General features: G+C 46.7%; 1 protein-coding gene across 1 annotated transcript; it reads left to right on the top strand.

The window, feature by feature from the left end:
* LAMP1 (lysosomal associated membrane protein 1) lies at nt 1-26,967 on the top strand. Its single transcript, XM_040425183.1, has 9 exons — nt 1-145; nt 4,797-4,915; nt 14,874-15,093; nt 15,178-15,339; nt 17,262-17,461; nt 18,131-18,250; nt 24,429-24,495; nt 24,624-24,791; nt 26,167-26,967. Exons 1-9 carry the CDS (start codon nt 85-87, stop codon nt 26,304-26,306), a joined length of 1,257 nt encoding a protein of 418 aa, XP_040281117.1. The 5' UTR covers nt 1-84; the 3' UTR covers nt 26,307-26,967.

Here is a 26,967-nt window from a genome sequence, read left to right as displayed (position 1 = left end):
TCATATGACTTCTGTGTGAGAGCTTCCTCGTACCGGACTGCGCTCCTTACTGCTGAGTCCCGTGAAGCCGGTGCTGCAGACGCAATGACAAGCAGCAGGATGAGGATGCTCGGGGAGGCCGCGCTGGGGATTGCGCTACTGTTCGGTAAGTGCTCAGCGCCCTGCCATCTCCCTTCATTACTATCCTGCACATTGTGAGCGCAGAACCGACCTGTCTGCACAGCGTTCTACGCTCGGGCGACATAAAGTAGTGACCATGACGGAAGCTGATATTTCTTTAGTTCCCTCACCAAATCTATGTTCTTCGCTGCCTGACAGGAGTAGGCGCACACCAGCTATGTCCTGTGACAAGATTACTGGAAGCTACTAATGGCCGCAAATGTGACCAAACCTGACATTTGTGCCGCCTGGAGCTCCGAACATAACGCTGTCTGCAGCTGCCACTAGAGGGAGCCCGGCATACGGTGTCCTCCAGAAGACATCATGTAGTAGCTCCCTCTAGTGGCAGCTGCAGGTAACCAGAAGGTAGAGCGCCTACTCTCTTGAAGGGTTCCCATATAACCGGGGTGTATCATTTGCTGCTTGGACAAACCACATCTGTGATCCAGCTGTTCTCTGGTGGTCTGGCTCCTGTATTCCCCAGGGATTGGCTGATATCACTGGTAAAATTGTGTGTGAACAGGAATGTAGTGTCCATCCAAATGAATGGGCGGGCGTGTCCCTCAGAGATCAGTCCGGTTGTCGGACCCATAGTTTTCATCTTTTGGGTGTGTGGAGGATGGAGATCGCCTGGTTTCTGAATGCTGCACTGGAGGTGCAGGTCCATCTCAGCCCCATAGTTCCCCAGCAGTTCTCTATTTAAATTTTTTTTTTTACTAGCACAAACATATTCCACAGCGCTGTACAGACACTTATATGTTCTATTGTCATGATGGATAATGCCATTGGGTCCACAATACAGCTCGGTACCTGATCCTAGGCCAAAGCTAAGTGGTCCCATAAAATAGCAAGTGCTGCCTTATCCCCTAAAACAGCAACAAGTGGAACTACAACTCCCAGCATGCGCACTTGCTCATCTGTTCTAGTTACTCCCCTAGAAATAAAAGGGGGATTTTGGGAGTCGTAGTTCAGAGGTTGCTGATCCCTGAACTGAATGCGTTGTCCAAAGCCTGTGTATCCTGCCGGGCCTGTGGAGGACGCTCAAAGTGCAAGGAGATTTTTAGTGGTCGGAAATTTATTTACCTGTTTTTTGTTTCCATATTTTTATTATTATTTTTTTTTAATATATGAAGATGTGTGTTTTGTATGATATTTGTGGAATAAAACTAACATGAAGGTTGGGGCGAATGACCGTCTTTAGGGACGTTCACTACAGGAGGTCATATTTTGCACAGAAGTCCTATAAAACAAAATTCCCTGCCTTTTTAAAAAAGCAAAAGTCTTAAGTAAATGTTATTTAATCTTTTTTTATTTTTGGCATCCTGCTCGGGGTCTGTGCTGGCTTCTATTCTCCGCCCCGGTGCCTTGCTGCATGTGCAGCTCGGATGAGGGGAAGCTTTCCACGGCTGCTATACGGCCTCCTGGCAGATCTTGTACATGGTGGTCTCCATATCGGCAGCTGCTTCTTGTCCTCCCTTGGTTTTCTTCCTGTCACAGGCACGACCTGTTGTGTAATATTAAGAAATGTTTTTTCCTCCTTGTGTTTTATAAACCCGAAAACCGGTTTACCTGGAGGATTGGCCTCACGTGCTCAGAGAATAGCTGAGACATAACAACACCCTTGTCCGGGAACAAAGAATCAGAAGACTCGACTGGTACTGCCGCACATGACATGCACCTCCATACCGCATTTACTGGAGCCATGGAAATCGGGCGTCGTCTGTGGACACTGGCACTCCGCCATAGCAACTTTTTATATAGATAAATAGATATGTCTTCAGTGTAGATGATGAAGTCCTTGCTCCATTACATCCTTACGTCCTAATAGAGAATAAAGATAGGTTTGTGTTAATTTGACAACCGCTTTTCTTACTGGTTGGTTGCTGTTCAAATCTCATTTTTGCTTTGTGTGTCTGTTTTGAATACAGTAAAAACATATTAAAGTGTATCGCTGAGCATACCCATAGACTTTATTTCTTTTACGCATTTATATAACGCTGCAATATTCCACAGCGCTTTACAGACATTATCATCACTAGGGTTGTTGCGATACCGAAATTGATTCGATTTCGATACCATAAAAAAGTATTGTGATACTCGATACCACGCGAAAAAAAACGGTGCCACCAATGATAATTAACCTTTAAAGGGTAACTGTCATATTTTCATAAAAAAATCAATTTTAGCTTGTTACTGCTGAAGTAGCATTATGCATAAAGCAATCTTTACTTTCTTCACTTACTACTGTTTTCCTTGAGTTTTCCCCTTAGTTACGGCTGTTTTTGAATCCTACATTATGAGGATCTTCTCAAGATGGCTCCTCTGCCAGTTCTGAGGCCAAAACTGCTTTCCCTGAGGTCACATACAAACTTGCTGTAGCCAGCAGCTCCCTGCCAGCCAATCAGATTGGATTACTGAGAGACACGCCTCCTCACTCTGAAGCCTAATGCAGGCATGCAGTGTGAAGGACCGCCCCTCCGTCTTCTGTTTATACTAAAAGAAAGACAGACAAGCCATAGCAACAGTCTTTTAAGGGAGCAGTGGAAAGGGACAGGAGACAGTAATGAAAGCTGTTATTATAAGGTAATTACAGATCTTTTGTCAATCATTGACAGACTAACTCAGGTATACATGCCTAGCGCTAATTAACTAGCAAATAAAAAAAATATGACAGTTATCCTTTAATACAGTAGGCAGGTGTCGGCAGCAGGTCAGCAGCAGTTAACCCCTCAGGTGCCGCATCTGAGGGGTTAACTGCTGCTGATCGCAGCTTCCTGTCAGAGACGGTGCCGGTGTAACGTTACATTGCCCTACTTCGTGAGATTTCCCTACCTCATAACTTCCGGTTGCACCGGAAATGACGTGAGGAGGCGTGCCGGAGTTGTGCCGATCTGCGCATGCGCAAAACGACGGTTTAGGGAAATCTCACAGCGGAGTTCAGCTGGACACCGGGACAATGCGCATGTGCCGTAGAGCCTCACCAGCCTTAGGGTAGGGAAAAATTACGGCCCAGTGCGCAAGCGGCTAACTACAGAACATCCATCCGATCTCCGCGCCTGCGCCGTGTGGGGGTAGGGAGATCTGATGGCCATTTTTTCTGTTAAATAAATAACAGGCCATCAGATCTCCCTACCCCCACACTGCGCAGGCGCGGAGATCGGATGGATGTTCTGTAGTTAGCCGCGCTTGCGCACTGGGCCGTAATTTTTCCCTACCCTAAGGCTGGTGAGGCTCTACGGCGCATGCGCATTGTCCCAGTGTCCAGCTGAACTCCGCTGTGAGATTTCCCTAAACCGTCGTTTTGCGCATGCGCAGATCGGCACGCCTCCTCACGTCATTTCCGGTGCGACCGGAAGTTACGAAGTAGGGTAATGTAACGTTAAATCGGCTATGTGATTCTGCTGCCGGCATCTGCCTCCTATATTAAAAGTTAACTATCATTTGTGGCGCAGTGCGCCCCCCCCCCCCTCTCTTCTTATTGGCAGCAGCGGCACAGGGGGGAGTGAGGGAGAGACTTCTTCTCCCCTGTGCTGCTGAGGGAACATGAGAGCACTGACAGCAGGGGTTGTGTCAAGTTTTTATGTTATCCCCTATCCACAGGATAGGGGATGACTAGGTGATGGCCGGGGGTCTGACTGCTGGGACCACCAACAATCAAAAAAATAAAAATAAGGTCCTATTCCTCTGCTCTTATGTTCATTCTCTATGGGAGTGCCGGACATAGCGGAGTACAGTGCTGAAATTAGGCTTGGCGGTCATTGGCTGACAGTGGTCATGGGAGTGCATACAGGACGTCGCTACTTCCGGTCTGGCAGGGACGTGAATTACAGTGCTGGAATGGTGGGACTGGGATGGCTTTAAGAATGTGCTCACATGTATCAGAAGAAGGAACGGTCCCCCTGCGGACCCATAGGTGATGTCTGCCTTCATACAGGGAGGCATTACTGGCCGGATCTTTAAATGGACCGTGGCATCGGGCATTCATGCAGGACATCTGGGTCCCATTGAAAAAACCCCACAGGAATGGGTGTGCCATCATTTCTACAAGTTTAGCCGACGGTCGGTTTCACAGAAGTAAATGCCCATATTCCGGACACGTGTCGAGGCCTGTCTACGGATCTGCTGACCCAAACTCGCAGCATCGTAGGAATCTATAAGGCTGTGTTCTGGTCAGTAGACCCGCAGTCTTGTTGGGAAACTCAGACGTAACACAAGGGCAAAAATGCTAATGGTAGCGGAGATGTTTCTGTATATATGAACCGTTACCATCAAGTGTCCAAATGCACTTACAGGAATTTTCTTTTTATTTCAGTTGATAAGATTTTCTAAAATGCAAAGGATAAATGAAAGTCCATAAGAAACTGAGAACTCCTCCTTCATTATTGTATTAAGCTTCCAGTGTTACGGCAGAAGCCTTGGCACATGCGTAGAATAGCCTTGACACATAGGGAGTGCCGCTTTACACAAGATTTTGCATGCCCAAGTGCCAAGGGGGAGATGCTTCATGCCGCATTATAGTCTGAGGAGGGTGAGGGCATACATATAAGCAAATAAATTGGAACAGATAGGACAACCAAGTCACGCAGCCATCCTGGATTTCTGCTTTCTATTTCATGTGACTTTGTTCTTTTCTTTAGGTATTTTCCAGTCTGGTTGCTCTGGGAGATTTGAAGTGAAAGATGCCAGTAATAAGACCTGCATATTGGCGGACCTCTCCATTAATTTCACAGTTGAATACAAGAAGGGTGCTGAGGAGGTAATGTCTTCTGTCGTTCTTTAAAGCTGATGTTCTTGCAGATGATGTGACATGATCTGTAAGTTTCAACTAGAAGTGAGAGATAGATATATATATATATATATGGTGGTGGTGCTCCCGCTGGATTTTCTTCAATATATATATATATATATATATTCACACCGCAGCACATCCGTATGGTGAAAAATGGTGGGATCCTTTATTCACCCAAGCAGCGACGTTTCGGTCCGCTTGCTGGGACCATTCTCTGCTTGAGAATGGTCCCAGCAAGCGGACCGAAACGTCGCTGCTTGGGTGAATAAAGGATCCCACCATTTTTCACCATACGGATGTGCTGCGGTGTGTACGGGGGAATAAAGGAGACATTTTTTTTTATCATCTATAGGAGTGCCGTTCATTTTCTGATCTATTATTGGGGTGAGAAGTCTCTTTCCTTGTGAACATGCACCCTCACTTTTTTCATTTTGCTGGTGCCGCCATTTTTCTTAAGTGTGTATGTGTATGTGTGTGTATATGTATATATATATATATATATATATATATATATATATATATGTCAGGTCCTTAAATATTGGGACATCGACACAATTCTAACATTCTTGGCTCTATATACCACCACAATGAATTTGAAATCAAAACTAACAAGATGTGCTTTAACTGCAGACTGTCAGCTTTTAATTTGAGGGTATTTACATCCAAATCAGGTGAATGGTGTAGGAATTACAACAGTTTGCATATGTGCCTCCCACTTGTTAGGTGACCAAAAGTAATGGGACAATTGGCTTCTCAGTTGTTCCATGGCCAGGTGTGTGTTATTCCCTCATTATCCCAATTACGATGAGCAGATAAATGGTCCAGAGTTCATATCAAGTGCGCTATTTGCATTTGGAATCTGTTGCTGTCAACTCTCAAGATGAGATCCAAAGAGCTGTCACTATCAGTCAAGCAAGCCATCATTAGGCTGAAAAAACACAACAAACCCATCAGAGATGGCAAAAACATTAGGCGTGGCCAAAACAACTGTTTGGAACATTCTTAAAAAGAAGGAACGCACCGGTGAGCTCAGCAACACCAAAAGACCCGGAAGACCATGGAAAACAACTGAAGAATTCTTTCCCTGGTGAAGAAAACACCCTTCACAACATTTGGCCAGATCAAGAACACTCTCCAGGAGGTAGGTGTATGTGTGTTAAAGTCAACAATCAAGAGAAGACTTCACCAGAGTGAATACAGAGGGTTCACCACAAGATGTAAACCATTGGTGAGCCTCAAAAACAAGAAGGCCAGAATAGAGTTTGCCAAACGATATCTAAAAAAGCCTTCACAGTTCTGGAACAACATCCTATGGACAGATGAGACCAACATCAACTTGTACCAGAGTGATGGGAAGAGAAGAGTATGGAGAAGGAAAGGAACTGCTCATGATCCTAAGCATACCACCTCATCAGTGAAGCATGGTGGTGGTAGTGTCATGGCGTGGGCATGTATGGCTGCCAATGGAACTGGTTCTCTTGTATTTATTGATGATGTGACTGCTGACAAAAGCAGCAGGATAAATTCTTTAGTGTTCCGGGGAATATTATCTGCTCATATTCAGCCAAATGCTTCAGAACTCATTGGCCGGCGCTTCACAGTGCAGATGGACAATGACCCAAAGCATACTGCAAAAGCAAACAAAGAGTTTTTTAAGGGAAAGAAGTGGAATGTTATGCAATGGCCAAGTCAATCACCTGACCTGAATCCGATTGACCATGCATTTCAATTGCTGAAGACAAAACTGAAGGGAAAATGCCCCAAGAACAAGCAGGAACTGAAGACAGTTGCAGTAGAGGCCTGGCAGAGCATCACCAGGGATGAAACCCAGCGTCTGGTGATGTCTATGCGTTCCAGACTTCAGGCTGTAATTGACTGCAAAGGATTTGCAACCAAGTATTAAAAAGTGAACGTTTTGATTTATGATTATTCTGTCCCATTACTTTTGGTTCCTTAACAAGTGGGAGGCATATATGCAAACTGTTGTAATTCCTACAGCGTTCACCTGATTTGGATGTAAATATCCTCAAATTAAAACTGACAGTCTGCAGATAAAGCACATCTTGTTCGTTTCATTTCAAATCCATTGTGGTTGTGTATAGAGCCAAAAATGTTAGAATTGTGTCAATGTCCCAATATTTATGGACCTGACTGTATATAAGACATGTGTGTATGTATGTTCCGCGATCACTCAAATGCAACCATCGATTTCAACGAAACTTGGTATACACATCCCTTGCTTACCTGGAAAGAAATCTTGTGGGGGTCACAGCTCTCTAGGATGTATTGTTCCTGAGATATTCCCAAAAAATGATCTGCATTAGCCAATACAAGCCTGCAAGTCTTTCCCTTCATATCCCAACTGCCATACACACGGTCACATGTCCCTTATAGAAGCTCGCAGGCCCTTAGTCTCCACATACACACAGTTTTACTCCAGGTTTCGATAACAACCCAGTCATTTTTCTTCACTGCTGTAGGTCAGCTTTAGGCTAGGGCTACACGACGACAATAAGTCGCATGACACATAGGGCACAACTACACTGCTACATGTGTCGCGTGACAATTTTTATAATGATAGTCTATGGTGTTGCACTGCGACATGTGACATGCTGCGAAGCGACAGTCGCAGTAACAATCCATCTTGTATGGATTTTTTGCAACTGTCGCATCGTAGTCGCAGCATGTCGCAGTGCGCCACCATAGACTATCATTTTAAAAATTGCTGAGACAAAATGTCGAGCGACACATGGTGTTGTGTACACTAGCATTAAAGGGGCGGGCACTGTGGAGGTCACTGTTAATGGGGCCACTATTAAAGGGGCAACTGCTATGGAGGTCACTGTTAACCGCACTGGGTTAACAGTGACACCTGAGGAGGTCACTGTCAAGGGAGTGGGGTGCTGTGAAACTCACTGTTAAAGTTAAGGGGATGGGCTGCAGTGGAGGTCCCATTTTAACCACCTCCGGACCGCCTAACGCAGGATCGCGTTCCGGAGGTGGCAGCGCTGCGCACAGTCACGCATATACGCGTCATCTCGCGAGACGCGAGACTTCCTGTGAACGCGCGCACACAGGCGCGCGCGCTCACAGGAACGGAAGGTAAGAGAGTTGATCTCCAGCCTGCCAGCGGCGATCGTTCGCTGGCAGGCTGGAGATGTGTTTTTTTTAACCCCTAACAGGTATATTAGACGCTGTTTTGATAACAGCGTCTAATATACCTGCTACCTGGTCCTCTGGTGGTCCCCTTTGTTTGGATCGACCACCAGAGGACACAGGTAGCTCAGTAAAGTAGCACCAAGCACCACTACACTACACTACACCCCCCCCCGGTCACTTATTAACCCCTTATTAGCCCCTGATCACCCCTAATCACCCCTGATCACCCCATATAGACTCCCTGATCACCCTCCTGTCATTGATTACCCCCCTGTCATTGATTACCCCCCTGTAAAGCTCCATTCAGATGTCCGCATGATTTTTACGGATGCACTGATAGATGGATCGGATCCGCAAAACGCATCCGGACGTCTGAATGAAGCCTTACAGGGGCATGATCAATGACTGTGGTGATCACCCCATATAGACTCCCTGATCACCCCCCTGTAAAGCTCCATTCAGATGTCCGCATGATTTTTACGGATGCACTGATACATGGATCGGATCCGCAAAACGCATCCGGTCGTCTGAATGAAGCCTTACAGGGGCATGATCAATGACTGTGGTGATCACCCCATATAGACTCCCTGATCACCCCCCTGTCATTGATTACCCCCCTGTCATTGATTACCCCCCTGTAAAGCTCCATTCAGATGTCCGCATGATTTTTACGGATGCACTGATAGATGGATCGGATCCGCAAAACGCATCCGGACGTCTGAATGAAGCCTTACAGGGGCATGATCAATGACTGTGGTGATCACCCCATATAGACTCCCTGATCACCCCCCTGTCATTGATTACCCCCCTGTCATTGATTACCCCCCTGTAAAGCTCCATTCAGATGTCCGCATGATTTTTACGGATGCACTGATAGATGGATCGGATCCGCAAAACGCATCCGGACGTCTGAATGAAGCCTTACACGGGCGTGATCAATGACTGTGGTTATCACCCCCCTGTCATTGATCACCCCCCTGTCATTGATCACCCCCCTGTCATTGATCACCCCCCTGTAAGGCTCCATTCAGATATTTTTTTGGCCCAAGTTAGCGGAATTTTTATTTTTTTTTCTTACAAAGTCTCATATTCCACTAACTTGTGTCAAAAAATAAAATCTCACATGAACTCACCATACCCCTCACGGAATCCAAATGCGTAAAATTTTTTAGACATTTATATTCCAGACTTCTTCTCACGCTTTAGGGCCCCTAGAATGCCAGGGCAGTATAAATACCCCACATGTGACCCCATTTCGGAAAGAAGACACCCCCAGGTATTCCGTGAGGGGCATATTGAGTCCATGAAAGATTGAAATTTTTGTCCCAAGTTAGCGGAATGGGAGACTTTGTGAGAAAAAAATTAAAAATATCAATTTCCGCTAACTTGTGCCAAAAAAAAAAAATTTCTATGAACTCGCCATGCCCCTCATTGAATACCTTGGGGTGTCTTCTTTCCAAAATGGGGTCACATGTGGGGTATTTATACTGCCCTGGCATTCTAGGGGCCCCAAAGCGTGAGAAGAAGTCTGGTATCCAAATGTCTAAAAATGCCCTCCTAAAAGGAATTTGGGCACCTTTGCGCATCTAGGCTGCAAAAAAGTGTCACACATCTGGTATCGCCGTACTCAGGAGAAGTTGGGGAATGTGTTTTGGGGTGTCATTTTACATATACCCATGCTGGGTGAGAGAAATATCTTGGTCAAATGCCAACTTTGTATAAAAAAATGGGAAAAGTTGTCTTTTGCCAAGATATTTCTCTCACCCAGCATGGGTATATGTAAAATGACACCCCAAAACACATTCCCCAACTTCTCCTGAATACGGCGATACCACATGTGTGACACTTTTTTGCAGCCTAGGTGGGCAAAGGGGCCCATATTCCAAAGAGCACCTTTAGGATTTCACAGGTCATTTACCTACTTACCACACATTAGGGCCCCTGGAAAATGCCAGGGCAGTATAACTACCCCACAAGTGACCCCATTTTGGAAAGAAGACACCCCAAGGTATTCCGTGAGGGGCATGGCGAGTTCCTAGAATTTTTTATTTTTTGTCACAAGTTAGTGGAAAATGCTTATTTTTTTTATTTTATTTTTTTTTCATACAAAGTCTCATATTCCACTAACTTGTGACAAAAAATAAAAACTTCCATGAACTCACTATGCCCATCAGCGAATACCTTGGGGTCTCTTCTTTCCAAAATGGGGTCACTTGTGGGGTAGTTATACTGCCCTGGTATTCTAGGGGCCCAAATGTGTGGTAAGGAGTTTGAAATCAAATTCAGGAAAAAATGAGGAGTGAAATCCGAAAGGTGCTCTTTGGAATATGGGCCCCTTTGCCCACCTAGGCTGCAAAAAAGTGTCACACATCTGGTATCCCCGTACTCAGGAGAAGTTGAGGAATGTGTTTTGGGGTGTCTTTTTACATATACCCATGCTGGGTGAGATAAATATCTTGGTCAAATGACAACTTTGTATAAAAAAATGGGAAAAGTTGTCTTTTGCCAAGATATTTCTCTCACCCAGCATGGGTATATATAAAATGACACCCCAAAACACATTCCCCACCTTCTCCTGAGTACGGAGATACCAGATGTGTGACACTTTTTTGCAGCCTAGGTGGGCAAAGGGGCCCATATTCCAAAGAGCACCTTTCGGATTTCACAGGTCATTTTTTACAGAATTTGATTTCAAACTCCTTACCACACATTTGGGCCCCTAGAATGCCAGGGCAGTATAACTACCCCACAAGTGACCCCATTTTGGAAAGAAGAGACCCCAAGGTATTCGCTGATGGGCATAGTGAGTTCATAGAACTTTTTATTTTTTGTCACAAGTTAGCGGAATATGAGACTTTGTAAGAAAAAAAAAAAAAAAAGAAAAAATCATCATTTTCCGCTAACTTGTGACAAAAAATAAAAAGTTCTATGAACTCACTATGCCCATCAGCGAATACCTTAGGGTGTGTACTTTCAGAAATGGGGTCATTTGTGGGGTGTTTGTACTTTCTGGCCATTGTAGAACCTCAGGAAACATGACAGGTGCTCAGAAAGTCAGAGCTGCTTCAAAAAGCGGAAATTCACATTTTTGTACCATAGTTTGTAAACGCTATAACTTTTACCCAAACCATTTTTTTTTTACCCAAACATTTTTTTTTTATCAAAGACATGTAGAACTATAAATTTAGAGCAAAATTTCTATATGGATGTCGTTTTTTTTGCAAAATTTTACAACTGAAAGTGAAAAATGTCATTTTTTTTGCAAAAAAATCGTTAAATTTCGATTAATAACAAAAAAAGTAAAAATGTCAGCAGCAATGAAATACCACCAAATGAAAGCTCTATTAGTGAGAAGAAAAGGAGGTAAAATTCATTTGGGTGGTAAGTTGCATGACCGAGCAATAAACTGTGAAAGTAGTGTAGGTCAGAAGTGTAAAAAGTGGCCTGGTCTTTCAGGGTGTTTAAGCACTGGGGGCTGAGGTGGTTAAAGTGGCGGGGCACTGTGGGAGGGGGGGGGCAGTGTTAAGGGGTGGGGGACTGGGGAGTTCACTGTTAAAGTGAGTCTTTCACCTAACATGACCATTAGCTTATTTTCGCTAAAAAACACTTTTACATATTGAATAAATTAGGTTCTGAAGGTGCCCAGGGGCGGCGTGCAAGCTGCCGATGCCCAGGCCCCTCGTCGCTTTTTATATGAAACCCCTCCCCTTTCACCCCTCTGGCCTGCCCTAGGTTCTTCAGAAATGCAGCGCCGTTCACAAGATTCGCTGTGCCTGCGCACTTCATTACCCATTATGGGCAGAGGCACAAGAGTCTTCAATGCGCATGCGCATGTGCCGGGCTGTACATCTAGCCGACATTGTGCCTCTGCCCATAATGGGTAATGAAGTGCGCAGGCGCGGCAAATCTTTTGAACGGCGCTGGATTTCTGAAGAACCTAGGGCACGCCAGAGGGGTGAAAGGGGAGGGGTTTCATATGAAAAGCGACGAGGGGCCTGGGCACCGGCAGCTTGCACGCCGCCCCTGGGCACCTTCAGAACCTAATTTATTCAATATGTAAAAGTGTTTTTTTTAGCGAAAATAAGCGACGACAGCTATACGGTAAGCAACATTCAAATATGGGGACTATAATGCAGATCATGGGGTTAGTGTTCTCCCTAAGATCAGCCATTGTTTTATTTGAGTAGTCTCCAAGGCATTGCTCCTGGTTAGCCAGAATCCTACTCCACACTGATGAGGGGCAACACCCCGAACAGCTGTCTGTGGATGGATAACTGGCTTAGGTTTTCCCTGTCACATCCTTAAAGCTTGTAAAAGAGCGGGATCTTGACATAAGGGCCACTTAATATGGTGGATTTGGTGATCTCTGTAATGGGGACATCCCTTTGCTCGGTTTTCCTTCCTTTGAGGGATATCTGGCTTTCACTGTGTTGAAGACCCATAACTGGGGCTCCACGGTTATTTTGCATATTACGGTTTCCCAGGGAGCTTTGCACTTTGGATTGCTGTGTCGAGACTCTTAAATGAGGCTCCACAGTGTTTTCTGTAGCTGGTCTCCCTAAGATCAGCCATTGTTTTGTTTGAGTGCTCTATAATGGTCATGTTAGGTGAAAGACTCCCTTTAAAAGGGCGGGGTGCTGTAGATGTCACTGTTTTATAGTGGATACTGTATCTTTTAACGATGCACACAAACATTAAATGAAATATACCCTAAATACCCTCCTATTCTCCTCCATAATGTGAGAAAGGTTAAAGAATTATGTTATGTCCTGTGAGATCAGACATTTACTCCCTCATCCCCCTCTTACACCTCTGTCTATCTGAAAATACCCCCCCCCCCCTCTTCTTTTTTTTTTTTTTTTTTTTTTTAAGCTTTCCTTCAGCAGTAATAATACTTGGCCAGTGTAAATGCACTTACTAGCAGCAAGCAAGTGCAACAGTGATACTGATGTGTGAATAGCCCCCCCCCATTGGTCTGCCTGTATTAGGAATACCAAGCCCCTCCACAGAAATCCTCAGGACCTTAACCGCTGTGTGAAATTTCTACAAGAAGCTGCAAGAAATACTTTTAGGCTCCATTCCCACGTCCGCGGTGTGTTGCAGACCCGCAAATTGCGGATCCGCAACACACCCGCCCGGCACCCATATAGCAATCCCTATTCTTGTCCGCAGCTGCGGACAAGAATAGGACATGTTCTATCTTTTGCGGACCCGAAGATCGGGGCCGCGCTACGCAAATTCGGATGCGGACAGCACACTGTGCTGTCCGCATCCATTCCGTCCCCATAGAAAATGAATGGGTCCGCACCCGTTCTGCAAACTTGTGGAACGGATGCGGACCCATTTGCGGACGTGTGAATGGACCCTAAATGCTAAATTTCTAGGTTTAGCAAAGAGTGGTTTCCCATTAGCAACATTAAAGTGGTTGTCTCACGTCATAAAATAGCATTCATCATGTAGAGGAAGTTTAATACAAGGCACTTACTAATGTATTGTTATTACCCATATTGCTTCCTTTGCTGGCTGCATTCATTTTTCTATCACATTATACACTGCTTGTTTCCAGCAGTGGTGATCGTTCTTGTACACTATAGGAAAAAGCGCCGGCCTCTCTGGTCGCCAGGACCGTGGCACTGAATATAGGCTTTTTCCGATGGTGTGCAAGCACGGCCACCACTGATAGATTGTGGGGTGGTTGTAACCATGGAAACGAGCAGTGTATAATGTCATGGAAAAATGAATCCAGCCAGCAAAGGAAGCAATAAGGATAATCACAAGACATTAGTAAGTGTCTTGTATTAACTTCCTCTACATGATAAATAATATTTGCTGAAGTGACACAACCCCTTTAATGACCTATCTGCAGGATAGGTGTCCAACTGTGTTTATTGAGCATGTGTGGTCACCGCGCCATTCACTTGGAGGTTGGAGCTGTGGTCATGCATGTTCACTACTGCTCCATTCACACCAGAGACCTGTGTATAGGGGACAATTGTTTTTAATGGAGGACCCCCCCCCCCCCTTAAAAGCAATAATATCACCAGCACCCCCGCCGATCACGAGAAGAGGCAGGTCGTGTGTGTGTGTGCTTCCTCTCCTGCTCCTCCAATTAATCTCTGTGGGATTTCTGGAAATAACTGAGTGCACGTGACTGCTGAGGCCAGTAAATGGCTGCAGTGGTGCCCGTGATGATGGATATGACGTCACGCTTCTATAAGAATCTAACACAAGAACAAGGGGACACAATCTGAAATGAAAAGGAGGAAGATCGGAAGCAGTTTCTTAAAATATTATTTTACTGAAAGAGTGGTAGATGCTTGGAATGAACTTCCAGTGGATCCAGCAGGGATCTGCAAAAAAACGCTTCCTTTGTGATAACACAGCCGGCTGCATTCTTTCAGAACGGATCCGATTGTATTATCTCTAAAATGCTCAAGACTGCTCCGGCAGTAAAACCATTGTAAGTCAATGGGCGCCGGATCCATTTTCTTCTGTGTCTGATCAGTATCCCATGGCGCACACAAACGCTGCTTGCAACGCTTTCGTGTCCGGTATGGGAAAATAACCATTCTGGTTGCAAGCCGTTCCATTTAGTTCATTGTCAATAGGGACAAAACTAAAATTCTACACTTCAATCACATATTGACAGCTTAGTTTAAAATCCATTTTGGTGATGTGCAGATGCCATAAATCGTGGCTGCAATTCATGTCTGTGGGACATCTATGGAGTAACACAGTTGTGAAACCTTTGCATTTTCTTTTTCAGGCTACAGTGCCGTTTCCATTACCTGACAATGCAGTAGTCAGCAACATGAGTACTTGCAGCACAGTGAATGCCACAGGACCGCTTTTGGCCATTGCCTTTGGATCTGGCCACTCCCTCAGCATGCATTTTGCTAAATCTGATGCAGAATACCAAGTTAAATTCCTGACGCTTACGTACAACCTCTCAGACTCGAGCTTGTTCCCAGATTCTGCTGAAAACGGTGAGCGTTATTAGATTTGTCACTGTATTAAAGAGGGTAGAAATGTATTGTCTTTTAATACTTTGCATGTTCTTTATATTCCAGGTACCAAGCAAGTGTCCTCCAACCACACGGAAATATCTGCTAAAACAAACCGGTTTTACCAGTGTGCCAGTCCACACCTCATCATTATGGGCAGCGTCAATGCAACATTTCAAAACGTTAAACTGGAAGCTTATTTAAATGGCAACAATTACAGTGTAAATGGTACGGAAGAATCTGTTCACTGTCTTTTAGGCCCCTTGCAGACGAGCGTGTCCGGATGCATCTCAATGCATTGCGGCAAACCCGCGCGAGTAGGAACGCAATTGCAGCCAGTTTTGACTGTGATTGCGTTCCGATGTTCAGTTTTTATCGCGCGGGTGCAATGTGTTTTGCACGCGCGTGATAAAAAACTGACTGTGGTACCCAGACCCGAACTTCTTCACAGAAGTTCAGGTTTGGGTTAGTTGTAGTGTATATTGTATTATTTCCCCTTATAACATGGTTTATAAGGGAAAATAATGGCATTCTGAATACAGAATGCATAGTACAATAGAGCTGGAGGGGTTAAAAAAAATAAATAAAAAAAAAAGAATAATTTAACTCCCCTTAATCCACTTGTTTGCGCAGCCGGCATCTCTTCTGTTTGTCTTTTGTGAAGAATAGGACCTGTGATGAGTGTAGTGACGTCATCAAATGGTCCGTCACATGATCCATCACTATGGTGATGGATCATGTGACGGACCATCTGATGAACGTAGTGACGTCATCAAAGGTCCTATTCTTCACGAAGACAGAAGAGATGCCGGCTGCGCAAACAAGTGGATTAAGGTTATTGTTATTGTTAATAATAATAATAATAATATTATTTTTAACCCCTCCAGCCCTATTGTACTATGCATTCTGTATTCAGAATGCTATTATTTTCCCTTATAACCATGTTATAAGGGAAAATAATAATGATCGGGTCTCCATCCCAATCATCACCTAGCAACCGTGCGTGAAAATCGCACTGCTCTGGGTCTTGGTGGGATTATGACAAGAGTGACATAATGTCCTGTGGCAGCCGTTGGACGTGGCCATATGATGTTACATCACCATTGTAAACCGTTTTAAGGCCTAGTGTATGATGGGAGCGGCGCTCCCATCATACTGGTTTCTGGGATAACACCTTTACCTATTGCAGATTTGGGGCAAGATATGGGGCAAGAAAATGTTAAAGGGATTGTCTCATTTCACTGTTACTAAGGTGAGATGAGATACAGTCCTGACCACCTCCCGGCCGGGAAACGGCAGAGCAGACCAGCACTTTGCTGCTTCAGTACATTCCATTGTGGTGCATGCGAGCTATGGAAACAGAGTAGCAGAGCCAGCTATGCTGTTTGAGTTAGGGAAACGGTATAGCTTGTTGTGCGCCGCTGTTTCGGCGAGATAAGACAACCCCTTTAACTCTAAATAAATCTCCATATCTCAGACAACCCATTTATGTTTCTGCAGTGTTTGGACTGCCAGTAAGTATAGTCTATGTGCTATGGCTTCAGGAGTCGTACAGTAGAGGATCTGTCGGCTCTCCCGACGGGTGTGTGTTACCCATATAACACGTCTTCTATTCTCCTGGAAGTGCATGATTAAACTGACAACTGTCTGTTACTATTTTTACGTTCCCAATCACTGGGCTGATAGTGCCATACTGTGTAGGAGGACACCCTATTGACAGGGGGTATGTCAATCATCTTATTCATACTTCCATGAGGAATAACAGAGGAGCAGCACAGCATTCAATGTAAAGGCCCGCTGATAAATTAGTTGTTGCGTTAACTCCTTAGAAGTTGCTAGGAACTAGGGGAGTTGTAAAGTCTGTCCATTTCACGCTCTTCCATCAGTCACAGGATAAGAGACTATTGACACTGCCAGGCGTCTTTGGAGTAGCAGAACACTTTGGGGGAGATTATCAAAACTGATATAAAGGAAAACCAATCAGATTACATCTTTCATTTTCCAACGGATATGTGACTGGTTGCTGTGGCCAACTAAGCCAGTTTTCCTTTACACCAGATTTGATAAATCTCCCCTCCAATCCAGAACATGTGTTATGTAATCTAAATGTATCCCTAATAACAGCATGTTGTGTATATATATTCCTATAGCTTCTCTTTGCAAAGAAGATGTTACCCCTACTACTGCCCCTACTTCCGCACCAACTACTGTCGCACCAACGACTCCTCCAGTTAACCCCCCAACACCCAGTACTGGAGATTATCGCGTTAATACATCTTCTGGAGCAGCTTGTATATTGGCCAGCATGGGTTTGCAGTTAAACATCACCTACAAGACCAAGGATGACAAGGTTTGTGTTTTTTCCAGTGGTGTCTTGTCTTGTGTTAGGGCTTCTTCAGGGAGGGTGCCGCACATGAGCTTTCTGTCAGCATTGCTGAAACCTACTTGTGCATTCATTCATTTTACCGGAGAGGGACAAAACATGCACGGCCGCCTCTCCTCTGCGTCCATCCTGGTCTGAGGGTGTGTGGAGTGAAGCTGAAAGAGGATTCCCACTAATGACTTAAAGGGACTCCCATGTTATGCCATCCCTTAGGCCCCATTCACAAGATCGTATTTTTGGTCCGCGTCTGATCCGCATTTGTACTTTCGTTCAGCAAAAAAAGATAGAACATGTCCTATTCTTGTCTGTTGCTGACAAGAATAAGCATTTTTACAGTAATTCCACAAAAAAACAGATGCAGCACGGTTGTCGCACAGATGTCATCCATATTATTTTTTTTTTTTGCGGACCGCAAAATACATATGGTCGTGTGAATGCACCCTTATTGTGTTGTTCCAATGAGTCAGAGAATGATTGGGATGCAGTGCTGGTGTGACGCTGCATCAGTTTCCCCTGCAGAGCGGCGCTCCCATCATACTGGTTTCTGGGATAACACCTTTACCTATTGCAGATTTTTCCTCACCCCATGACATACTAGTCTGTTTATAATTTTTTCTTTATTTTTTTTTTCTTTAGGATGTTTCTTCTAAGTTTAATATTCCAAAGCAAGTCAAGTATGATGGAAACTGCTCAGCGACTTATGCAACACTGATCATTTCATATGAGCAAGTCTACCTCTTGTTCAACTTCTCTCTGGTAAGCCTAGGGCCATGTTCCTATGTAGTGTATTATTGTGGAATACCACACCAACACCCAGCCACGTGGTACTCCTGCCAACACACTGTGCGTGGAATGGAGTGTGTGCTTCAGATTTACAAATTTGCAGCCTACCCTTCCTGCCGGGGATTTCCTCTTCATTTGCAGCAGATTTCATACATTGCTACACAAAGGATGAAGCAGAATCCAAGTGTAACGCAGGCCAGCTCTGCAGTGAAAAATGTTCATTTCTCGTTCATTCCATTGGGGGACACAGACCATGGGGACACAGACCATGGGTATAGCTTAGAGATATTACTAGGAGGGACACTATGCAAAAAAAGAAGCTCCTCCTCCTCGGGCTATACCCCCAGGCACCTCCAGGAGAACTTCAGTCTTTGCTTAGTGTCCGTTCAAGGAGGTTGACATTTATTCTTCTCCTGTTTGTTATTTTTTTCTGGTTTCAGATGGGGACGCAGGTCAGCATTGCGCTTTCCTGGCCCCTGTGGAGGGTCTGCCACGGTCTTCTGAAGGTTCCTGGCTACCTCCCATTCCCCCACAGAAGAAAAGTGGATCCAGGCTCGACATGTTAGCTCTGGCATCCCACCAGCTGCTGGGACACCTGCTGCCTACCCTCCACCAGAGCACTGCTCTCCTTGATTGGAGTCAGACGTCTGAAGAGGTGAATCCCTGCTGGTCTGGACATCGAGGGAGCATGCTGTGCAGATAAGTATTGCCTGCTTCAATCTCCCTCCTTTCCCCCCCCTCCCCCCACCCCTTCATGTCGTCTGTCTGGCGCTCTGTGACCTGAGGTGAGCTAGAGAAGGACCGGCTGGGGGCATTTTTTCCCGTTGGGAGGGGGCCCTTCTGGGGAGGGCTGGTGATTCCACTGATACCTGCCTGCAGCTCAGACTATGGCCGCACCGGCGGCAATCTTGGCACTGAAGGAGTGTATTTTATCTTATGGCCGCTGCGCTCTCTGCAGCTCCCGCCGGCCTGCTCCTCCCGATATTAACCCCCGCTGCGCCGTTTCTGGCGAAGGGGTGTATTTGAAGTGCGCGCGCGCGCGCGCGCTTATTTCGCGCGCTTATTTCGCGCCGCAATGACGCGTCCAAGGGGGCGGAGCCTCGGCGTCCAGCTCTGTCTCTCCCTACGCCGGAGACTCTGCTGGATTGCGGCCGTGCAGCTCCTCAGTTCTCGGTGACCGGAGACTTCTGCTGTTGCCTGGGTGGTAGGAATTGCAGCAACCTGGTAGGAAATCTTTTTTGGAATACCATCATGCCTAAACCTGGGGCCCCTAAGCCTTCCAAGGCTTCCTCTCAGGCTCCACTGGAGTCATGTAAAATATGCCTTAGGCCTTTTTCTGTCACTGGTTCCTGTGACTCATGCCCTGCTCCCGGACAGGATCAGCCTCCTTCTCTTGCTCAGCCCGGTCCTCCCTCTGCCCCTGCGGATCCAGCGGTACCCGCCTGGGCCTCCGCCATGTCTAATGCGGCAGCTGATCTGGCCTTAGTTGCCAAGGCAGCCATGTCCTTCATGGAGCGCATGGCGGCTACTACTCCAGTGGCATCCACCACTCCATCCCCTCTCAGCGACTCTCACAGAGGGCGTCTGACTTCTAAAAGGCAGCGTGAGCGGCAGCATTCCTCCTCGGATGACTCCGCTTCTCCCCCTCGCCTTGAGGCATGCCCGGTTGACTCTCCCCCTCGCAGGGAGCGCAAATCCGATGGGGAATTGTCCGGATCGGACGAAGTCACGGATCGGGAACCCCTGCCTAAGCTTTCCACCATGGTAACCGAGTTGGTGGCAGCTGTCCGTGACACTTTTAATATACAAGGGGATTCTCCTCCCTCCACTAGTCGGGAGTTCTCCCTTTTTCCACCCAAGAAACAGGAGTCCGCCGTGTTCCCTATTCACGAGGAATTCACTGCGGTCCTATCAAAAGCTTGGGATCGACCTAATCAAAAATTTTCGGCCACCAAGCGTATGGATACGCTTTATCCTTTTCCAGCTGACACAGTGGAAAAGTGGACTTCTTCCCCTAAGGTAGATCCTCCGGTGGCCAGGTTAGCCAAGAACACGGCCCTTCCCGTCCTAGACGGTTCCTCTCTGCAGGATGCGGTGGACAGACGTTTGGATTCACTTTCCAAGTCCATCTTCTCGCTGGCGGGCGCTTCCCTGCGACCGGCCTTTGCGTCGGCTTGGGTCGCCAGAGCCCTTACAACGTGGTTGCAGCGCCACCACCAGGATCTGTCACAGCAGGACGCCTCTGCAGATACTCTGGATTTTATCATCCAGATGTCTCAAGCGTCTAAATATCTCTGTGAGGCTTCAATGGACATCGGCTCCCTCTTTGCCCGTATTTCGGCCCTCTCTGTCATTCAGCGCAGGGAGGTCTGGCTGAAGGTGTGGGATGCTGATGCCTCATCCAAGCGATCCCTCGCTAACCTTCCCTTTGAAGGGTCCAGGCTCTTTGGGGCTCAACTAGATGAATTCATTTCTGCCGCAACAGGGGGCAAGAGCACTCATCTACCCCAGCCCAGGACCAAGCGTCCCTTTCGGTCTCGGCCTTCAGGTTTCCGGGGCCAGTCCTTTCGTCGCTTCTCCACTGCCAGGACGCCGTCATCCTCATCGGCAGGGGGGTCCCAGGACTCCCGCAAGAAGCCTTTCTTCAAGCCCCAGCCTTCTTGGCGGCCTTGGGCGCAGTCAGCCCGTCCTCCTGCTCCCAAGCAACCCTCCGCATGAAGGGGTGCCCCCACCCCTCGTGGTGGGGGGCCGTCTGCTCTCCTTTCAACAGGTCTGGAGGGCTCACGTTCAGGACGCCTGGGCTCTGGAAGTGGTGACGTCCGGCTACAAGTTGGAGTTCGCGTCCAGCCCGCCGGAACGTTTTTTCCCTTCTCGCGTTCCGGGGGATCCAGCCAGGGCCTCGGACCTCTTTTTTGCGGTCTCCTCTCTTCTGGACCGTGGTGTCATTTCCCCCGTTCCCCCAGAAGAGCAAGGGACAGGTTTTTACTCAAACCTGTTCGTTGTTCCAAAGAAAGAGGGGTCAGTGCGTCCAATCTTGGATCTAAAACTTCTCAACAAGTTTCTACGGGTGCGGAAGTTTCGCATGGAGTCCCTTCGCTCCGTTATTGCTTCTCTGAGTCCAGGAGAATTTCTCGCGTCTGTGGACATTCAAGACGCCTACTTGCACGTCCCTATTGCAGAGTCCCACCATCGCTTTCTGCGCTTTGCCATAGGGGGGCGTCATTACCAGTTCGTCGCCCTACCTTTTGGGTTGGCAACCGCCCCTCGAGTTTTTACGAAGATTCTGGCGCCTCTCATGGCGCTTCTTCGCACCAGGGGCATCTCTTTGTTACCATACCTAGACGACATCTTGATAAAAGCTCCGTCTCTTCCACAGGCCGAGGACAGCATCCGAATCACGGTTCAATCCCTGGAACGGTTCGGATGGCTGATCAATCTCCCCAAGTCCTCTCTGCACCCCTCCCAGAGACTTTCGTTCCTGGGGATGATCTTGGACACCTCGATTTCTCGGGTGTTTCTTCCAGATTCCAAGGCTTCCCAGATTCGTCTGGCAATGGTGCTCCTTCTACGCTCTCCACGTCCCACCATTCGGGAGTGCATGCGGGTGCTGGGCCTTATGGTCTCCTCTTTCGAGGCGATTCCGTACGCCCAATTTCACACTCGTCCGCTACAACAGATGATCCTTGCCCTCTGGAACAAGAACCCTCGGGGTCTAGACACTCCTGTTCGTCTGTCCCGGCAAGTTCGAGCGTCTCTCCCTTGGTGGCAGTCTCCCCTGAACCTATCGTCAGGAAAGTCCTTCCTTCCGTTCTCCTGGACGATAGTCACCACCGACGCCAGCCTCATCGGTTGGGGAGGTGTTCTCCGGAACCTCACAGTTCAGGGTGTCTGGTCGACGGAGGAATCCCGTCTCCCGATAAACGTTTTGGAATTGAGGGCGATTTTCCACTCCCTCTCCCATTGGACTCCTCTCCTGGCGACTCGCCCGGTGCGGGTTCAGTCGGACAATGCCACGGCTGTGGCTTATGTCAACCATCAGGGCGGGACTCGCAGTCGGGCAGTAATGCGGGAAGTAGCGAGGATCCTCTTATGGGCGGAGTCTCATGTTCCAGTATTGTCGGCAGTGTACATCCCGGGAGTCGACAATTGGACGGCGGATTTTCTGAGTCGCACCAAGGTGGATCCGGGAGAGTGGTCTCTCCATCCGGAGGTGTTCGAGGACATCTGCCACCGATGGGGCCGTCCGGACGTAGATTTGATGGCTTCCCGGCTCAACCACAAGGTGCCGGTGTATCTTGCCCGCGCTCGAGACCCACGGGCGGACGGGGTGGACGCGCTGGTATTTCCATGGCAGCGGTTCAGCCTCCTTTACGTCTTCCCTCCGATTCCTCTGTTGCCGAAGGTGCTGCGCAAGATCGAGGCGGAGGGGATACCAACCATTCTCGTCGCTCCGGATTGGCCTCGTCGCGCCTGGTTCTCCAGCGTCGCTCGTATGTTGGCGGACGTCCCGTGGCCTCTGCCCGACAGAGAGGATCTCTTGTCTCAGGGGCCGCTCTTCCACCAGAATTCACGGCAGCTGCGTTTAACGGCGTGGCTGTTGAGACCGCCATCCTGAGGAAGAGAGGCTTCTCTGATGCGGTGGTAAGAACCATGATCAGGGCTCGAAAGCCGGCTTCTTCACGAATCTATTATCGCACCTGGAAGGCCTTCCTGGTGTTTTGTGAGAAATCGGGCTACTCGCCCCTACGTTTCTCTGTCCCAGTGGTGCTGTCTTTTCTCCAGTCCGGCCTCGACATGGGTCTGTCGCTCAGTTCTTTAAAGGGTCAGGTTTCTGCTTTGGCTATCTTTTTTCAGAGGTCCATTGCCTTTTTGAGACCTGTAAAAACCTTCCTGCAGGGGGTGGCGCATTCGGTTCCTCCGTATGTGCCTCCCTTGCCCCCCTGGGATCTCAACTTGGTTCTGCGCGCCCTTCAGGCGGCGCCTTTTGAACCTCTGAGGGAGATCTCTCTGGTTTTACTCACCTGGAAGGTAGTTTTTCTGGTGGCCATAACCTCCATCAGGCGAGTTTCGGAGCTGGCCGCACTTTCCTGCCGGGAACCTTTTCTGGTCTTTCACCAGGATAAGGTGGTGCTCAGGCCGGTGCCTTCTTTTTTGCCCAAGGTGGTTTCTCCCTTCCACCTTAACGAGGATCTTGTCCTGCCCTCTTTTTGTCCTTCTCCGGTGAACCCCAAGGAATGTGCTCTCCACTCCCTGGACGTCGTCAGGGCCCTGAAGGTGTACCTGGGGGCTACCGCTTCCTTCCGGCGTTCAGACTCTCTCTTTGTGATTCCTGAAGGGTCCCGTAAGGGCCTGGCGGCTTCCAAGGTCACCGTGGCGCGGTGGATCCGTTCCGCTATTGCTGCGGCATATCGCGCTCGCGGCCACGTTCCGCCGTCGCGGATTACCGCTCACTCCACAAGGGCAGTGGGTGCTTCCTGGGCTAGACGCAATCGCGCATCCGTTTCCCAGTTGTGTAAGGCGGCCACTTGGTCGTCCTTACATACTTTCACAAAGTTTTATCAGTTACACTCTCTGGCCTCGGCTGATGCTGCTCTTGGGCGCAGGGTATTGCAGGCTGTGGTTCCGGTTTGACTACTGGACGTTTATTCCTGGCGGTGTTGGATTTGTTCTTTTTTCCCACCCCATGGACTGCTTTGGGACGTCCCATGGTCTGTGTCCCCCAATGGAATGAACGAGAAAAGGAGATTTTTGTGAAACTCACCTGTAAAATCTTTTTCTCGTAATTTCCATTGGGGGACACAGCTCCCGCCCCCTTTTTTGGTTTACGCCTTAGGGTGTGCTGTGTGATGGTTTCCATAATGTTTTGTTTCCGTTCTCCTTCTCCTACTGCTTTTGCAACGACTGAAGTTCTCCTGGAGGTGCCTGGGGGTATAGCCCGAGGAGGAGGAGCTTCTTTTTTTGCATAGTGTCCCTCCTAGTAATATCTCTAAGCTATACCCATGGTCTGTGTCCCCATGGTCTGTGTCCCCCAATGGAAATTACGAGAAAAAGATTTTACAGGTGAGTTTCACAAAAATCTCCTTTTAATGCGCACACAGCATGTACTAGTGCTTGGGGGTTCACCACATCACTTTTTTTTTGTCTTTTTCAGAATGCCACAGAAAATAAATTTTATCTTGGTCAAGTCCATGTCAATACAACTTTCCCAGATGCAAAAGGTGATTCCCTCGCAATAACTATTCAGTCCGTCCTTTTTAAAAAAAAAATTACCCTAGCCCCCCCTTCAAGCTGATTTAAAGAACTTTACGTCTATATAATTCTAACTGTATGTTGTCTGTTTCTGTAGAACCCATTGATGTAGATAGTGGCAGCGTCTCCTTCCTGCAGACTACGACACACAAGTCCTACAAATGCAACGCTAAGCAGACTCTCCAGATTACTGACAAGTTATATATCGACACCTACAACCTTCAGGTTCAGGCATTTGATATAGATGACAACAAATTTGGACCTGGTAAGAAGCATATCTATTTATAGGTTTCTCATTTTGGGTTTCTTACTAAAGTCTGTTTTCGCATGAACAGATTACTCTATGTGCACATTTTTTTTTTTTTTTATGTGAAACACGTTAGGATAGCAGTGTTTTATTTGCCTAGACCAGGCATCCTCAAACTGCGGCCCTCCAGCTGTTGCAAAACTACAACTCCCAGCATGCCCGAACAGCCTACAGGTATCAGCCTACAGCAGGGCATTGTGGGAGTTGTAGTTTTACAACAGCTGGAGGGCCGCAGTTTGAGGATGCCTGGCCTAGACCCTGTGAGCCACTGAACTTTAGAAAACATTTGTTCATATGGAGAGGAGGCACTTATAATTGTATCATGAGCGCCCCCTTGTGACTTCAATGCACATAACAGTTCTATGTAAAAAAAAACAAAAAAAAACTGCTTATAAACAAGTGAAGAACAATAATACAAATAGTAACCCACAAAGGGAATGATGAGCAGCACTCCAAAATATTCAGTGACGCATGCAAGATTTATTCCCCATTGTTTTACAGCAACACTTCAGTTCCTCATTGGAGTCCTTTTCAAGCTTAAAAAATGGTTCCAATGAGGTCCTAAAAAGTTGATATTATAATATTATGGGGAAACAGACTTTGAACATCTCCTTTAAGATTTTGGAGTGCTGCTTTTTTTTTTTCCTTTGTGGACGTGGAGTATGGTCCTGCACCCACTACTAGTGCCAGCATTCAATGTGCTGCTGTTTCATTCATTCAAATACCAACTAAGATTAAAGGCTTACTTCGTTTTCAGAAAACCTTTGATATGTTCTAGCGCCAAACGTTGAGGCCCCCATTGATCCCAAGAAGGAGAGGGAAGCACTTGCATAGTGTGCTCTCTCTCCTCCTTGCAGGAGACCGAATAGAGGTGGACTCATAGACTTCTTATTGAGTCTGTCTTGCTTCCTCTCCTGCAGTGAGGGGAGAGAGCCTGCTACGTGAGAACTCTCTCCTCGTTCTAATGAGCTGGGGGGGGACCCTAACAATCAAACTTGATGTGTCTCTATGACATATCAAGTTTTTGAAAAACTCTGTGACCCTTTAATATTTTATGAGCCATTAATCTTACTGTGAGCAGTCTTATTGGATGCCCCAAGACCCTGTTACCAGTCATTGCTTCTCGGTTGTTTGGCACCATGGCTGCTGTCTTACGACCTATTTTGTCTTCTCCTTATATGTTTATAGATTGTTGTAGCTGAGGATCTGAAGAATGGGAAGTTATTGTTGTCTGATGTGGTATTCACATGTTTTCAGAAACCGCTATGGACAAACATTTGACAGTAATATTTTCAGCGTTTTGCATAGAGTAATTTTATGTCTTCTCTTGTAGTTGTGGAGTGTGCAGCGGATCAGAACGGTATGTTGGTTCCCATTATCGTCGGGGCCGCACTTGCTGGACTTGTTCTAATTGTGCTCATTGCCTATCTCGTCGGCAGAAAGAGAAGTCACGCTGGATATCAAACAATATAATTGCGACATCTTATATCCTGTAAATGTTACCACTAGCTCAGTACAGATTTGCAGTGAGCCAACGGGTCTGATTGGGAGATTCCATTGTGTGGGAAAGATTTCACGCAAACTGCTTCTTACGATATTTCTGCTATTTTAATGTGAACTACCATTTAAACGGCATATACTTACTATGCACTGAGTATCCTGTACGGAAATAACGAGTCTAAATTTTGTTTCTCCATGGGAAATCAGTCGTCATCAGGATAGGAGAAACAAAGTTCTTTTAAATGGCGCAAAAAAAATAAAATATTAAGTTGACTGCGCCACTTCTGCATCCAGTACTTAATTAAACTCTTCATACACAAAGGGAAATTGTTCATTACTACATTTACTAAGTATTGCAGATCATCCTGCGGTTGTGATTTAAAGCTGAATGACTTACATCTATCTAAAAGTTACAGTTGTGTGTTTTTTTTTTTTTTTTGTTTGTTTCAGTGATCATAATTTTCTCTGCCAGCTAAATAAAAGAGAAATGCCATGCAGGGCATTAACAATGCACTATTTCACTTCTTTTGAATCTTGTTTGCTGTTCTGGAGGCTCTGCTTTTTCAGAGCTATTAATTTTCTAAAAAAAAAGGAAAGGAAAATGGATGTAATGTTTTGTCTCTTTGGTTTGAGA

Source organism: Bufo bufo, chromosome 3, assembly GCF_905171765.1.
Source record: "Bufo bufo chromosome 3, aBufBuf1.1, whole genome shotgun sequence".
NCBI lineage: Eukaryota > Metazoa > Chordata > Amphibia > Anura > Bufonidae > Bufo > Bufo bufo.
This window is presented reverse-complemented; position numbering and strand designations above follow the sequence as displayed.

Excerpts from the sequence above, each read along its gene's own strand:
- LAMP1 (XM_040425183.1), top strand. The coding sequence starts at position 85 with ATGACAAGCAGCAGGATGAGGATGCTCGGGGAGGCCGCGCTGGGGATT. Across the intron at positions 15,094-15,177 it reads CCCAGATTCTGCTGAAAACG|GTACCAAGCAAGTGTCCTCC; the intron begins GTGAGCGTTATT and ends TTTATATTCCAG. Across the intron at positions 17,462-18,130 it reads ACAAGACCAAGGATGACAAG|GATGTTTCTTCTAAGTTTAA; the intron begins GTTTGTGTTTTT and ends TTTTTTCTTTAG.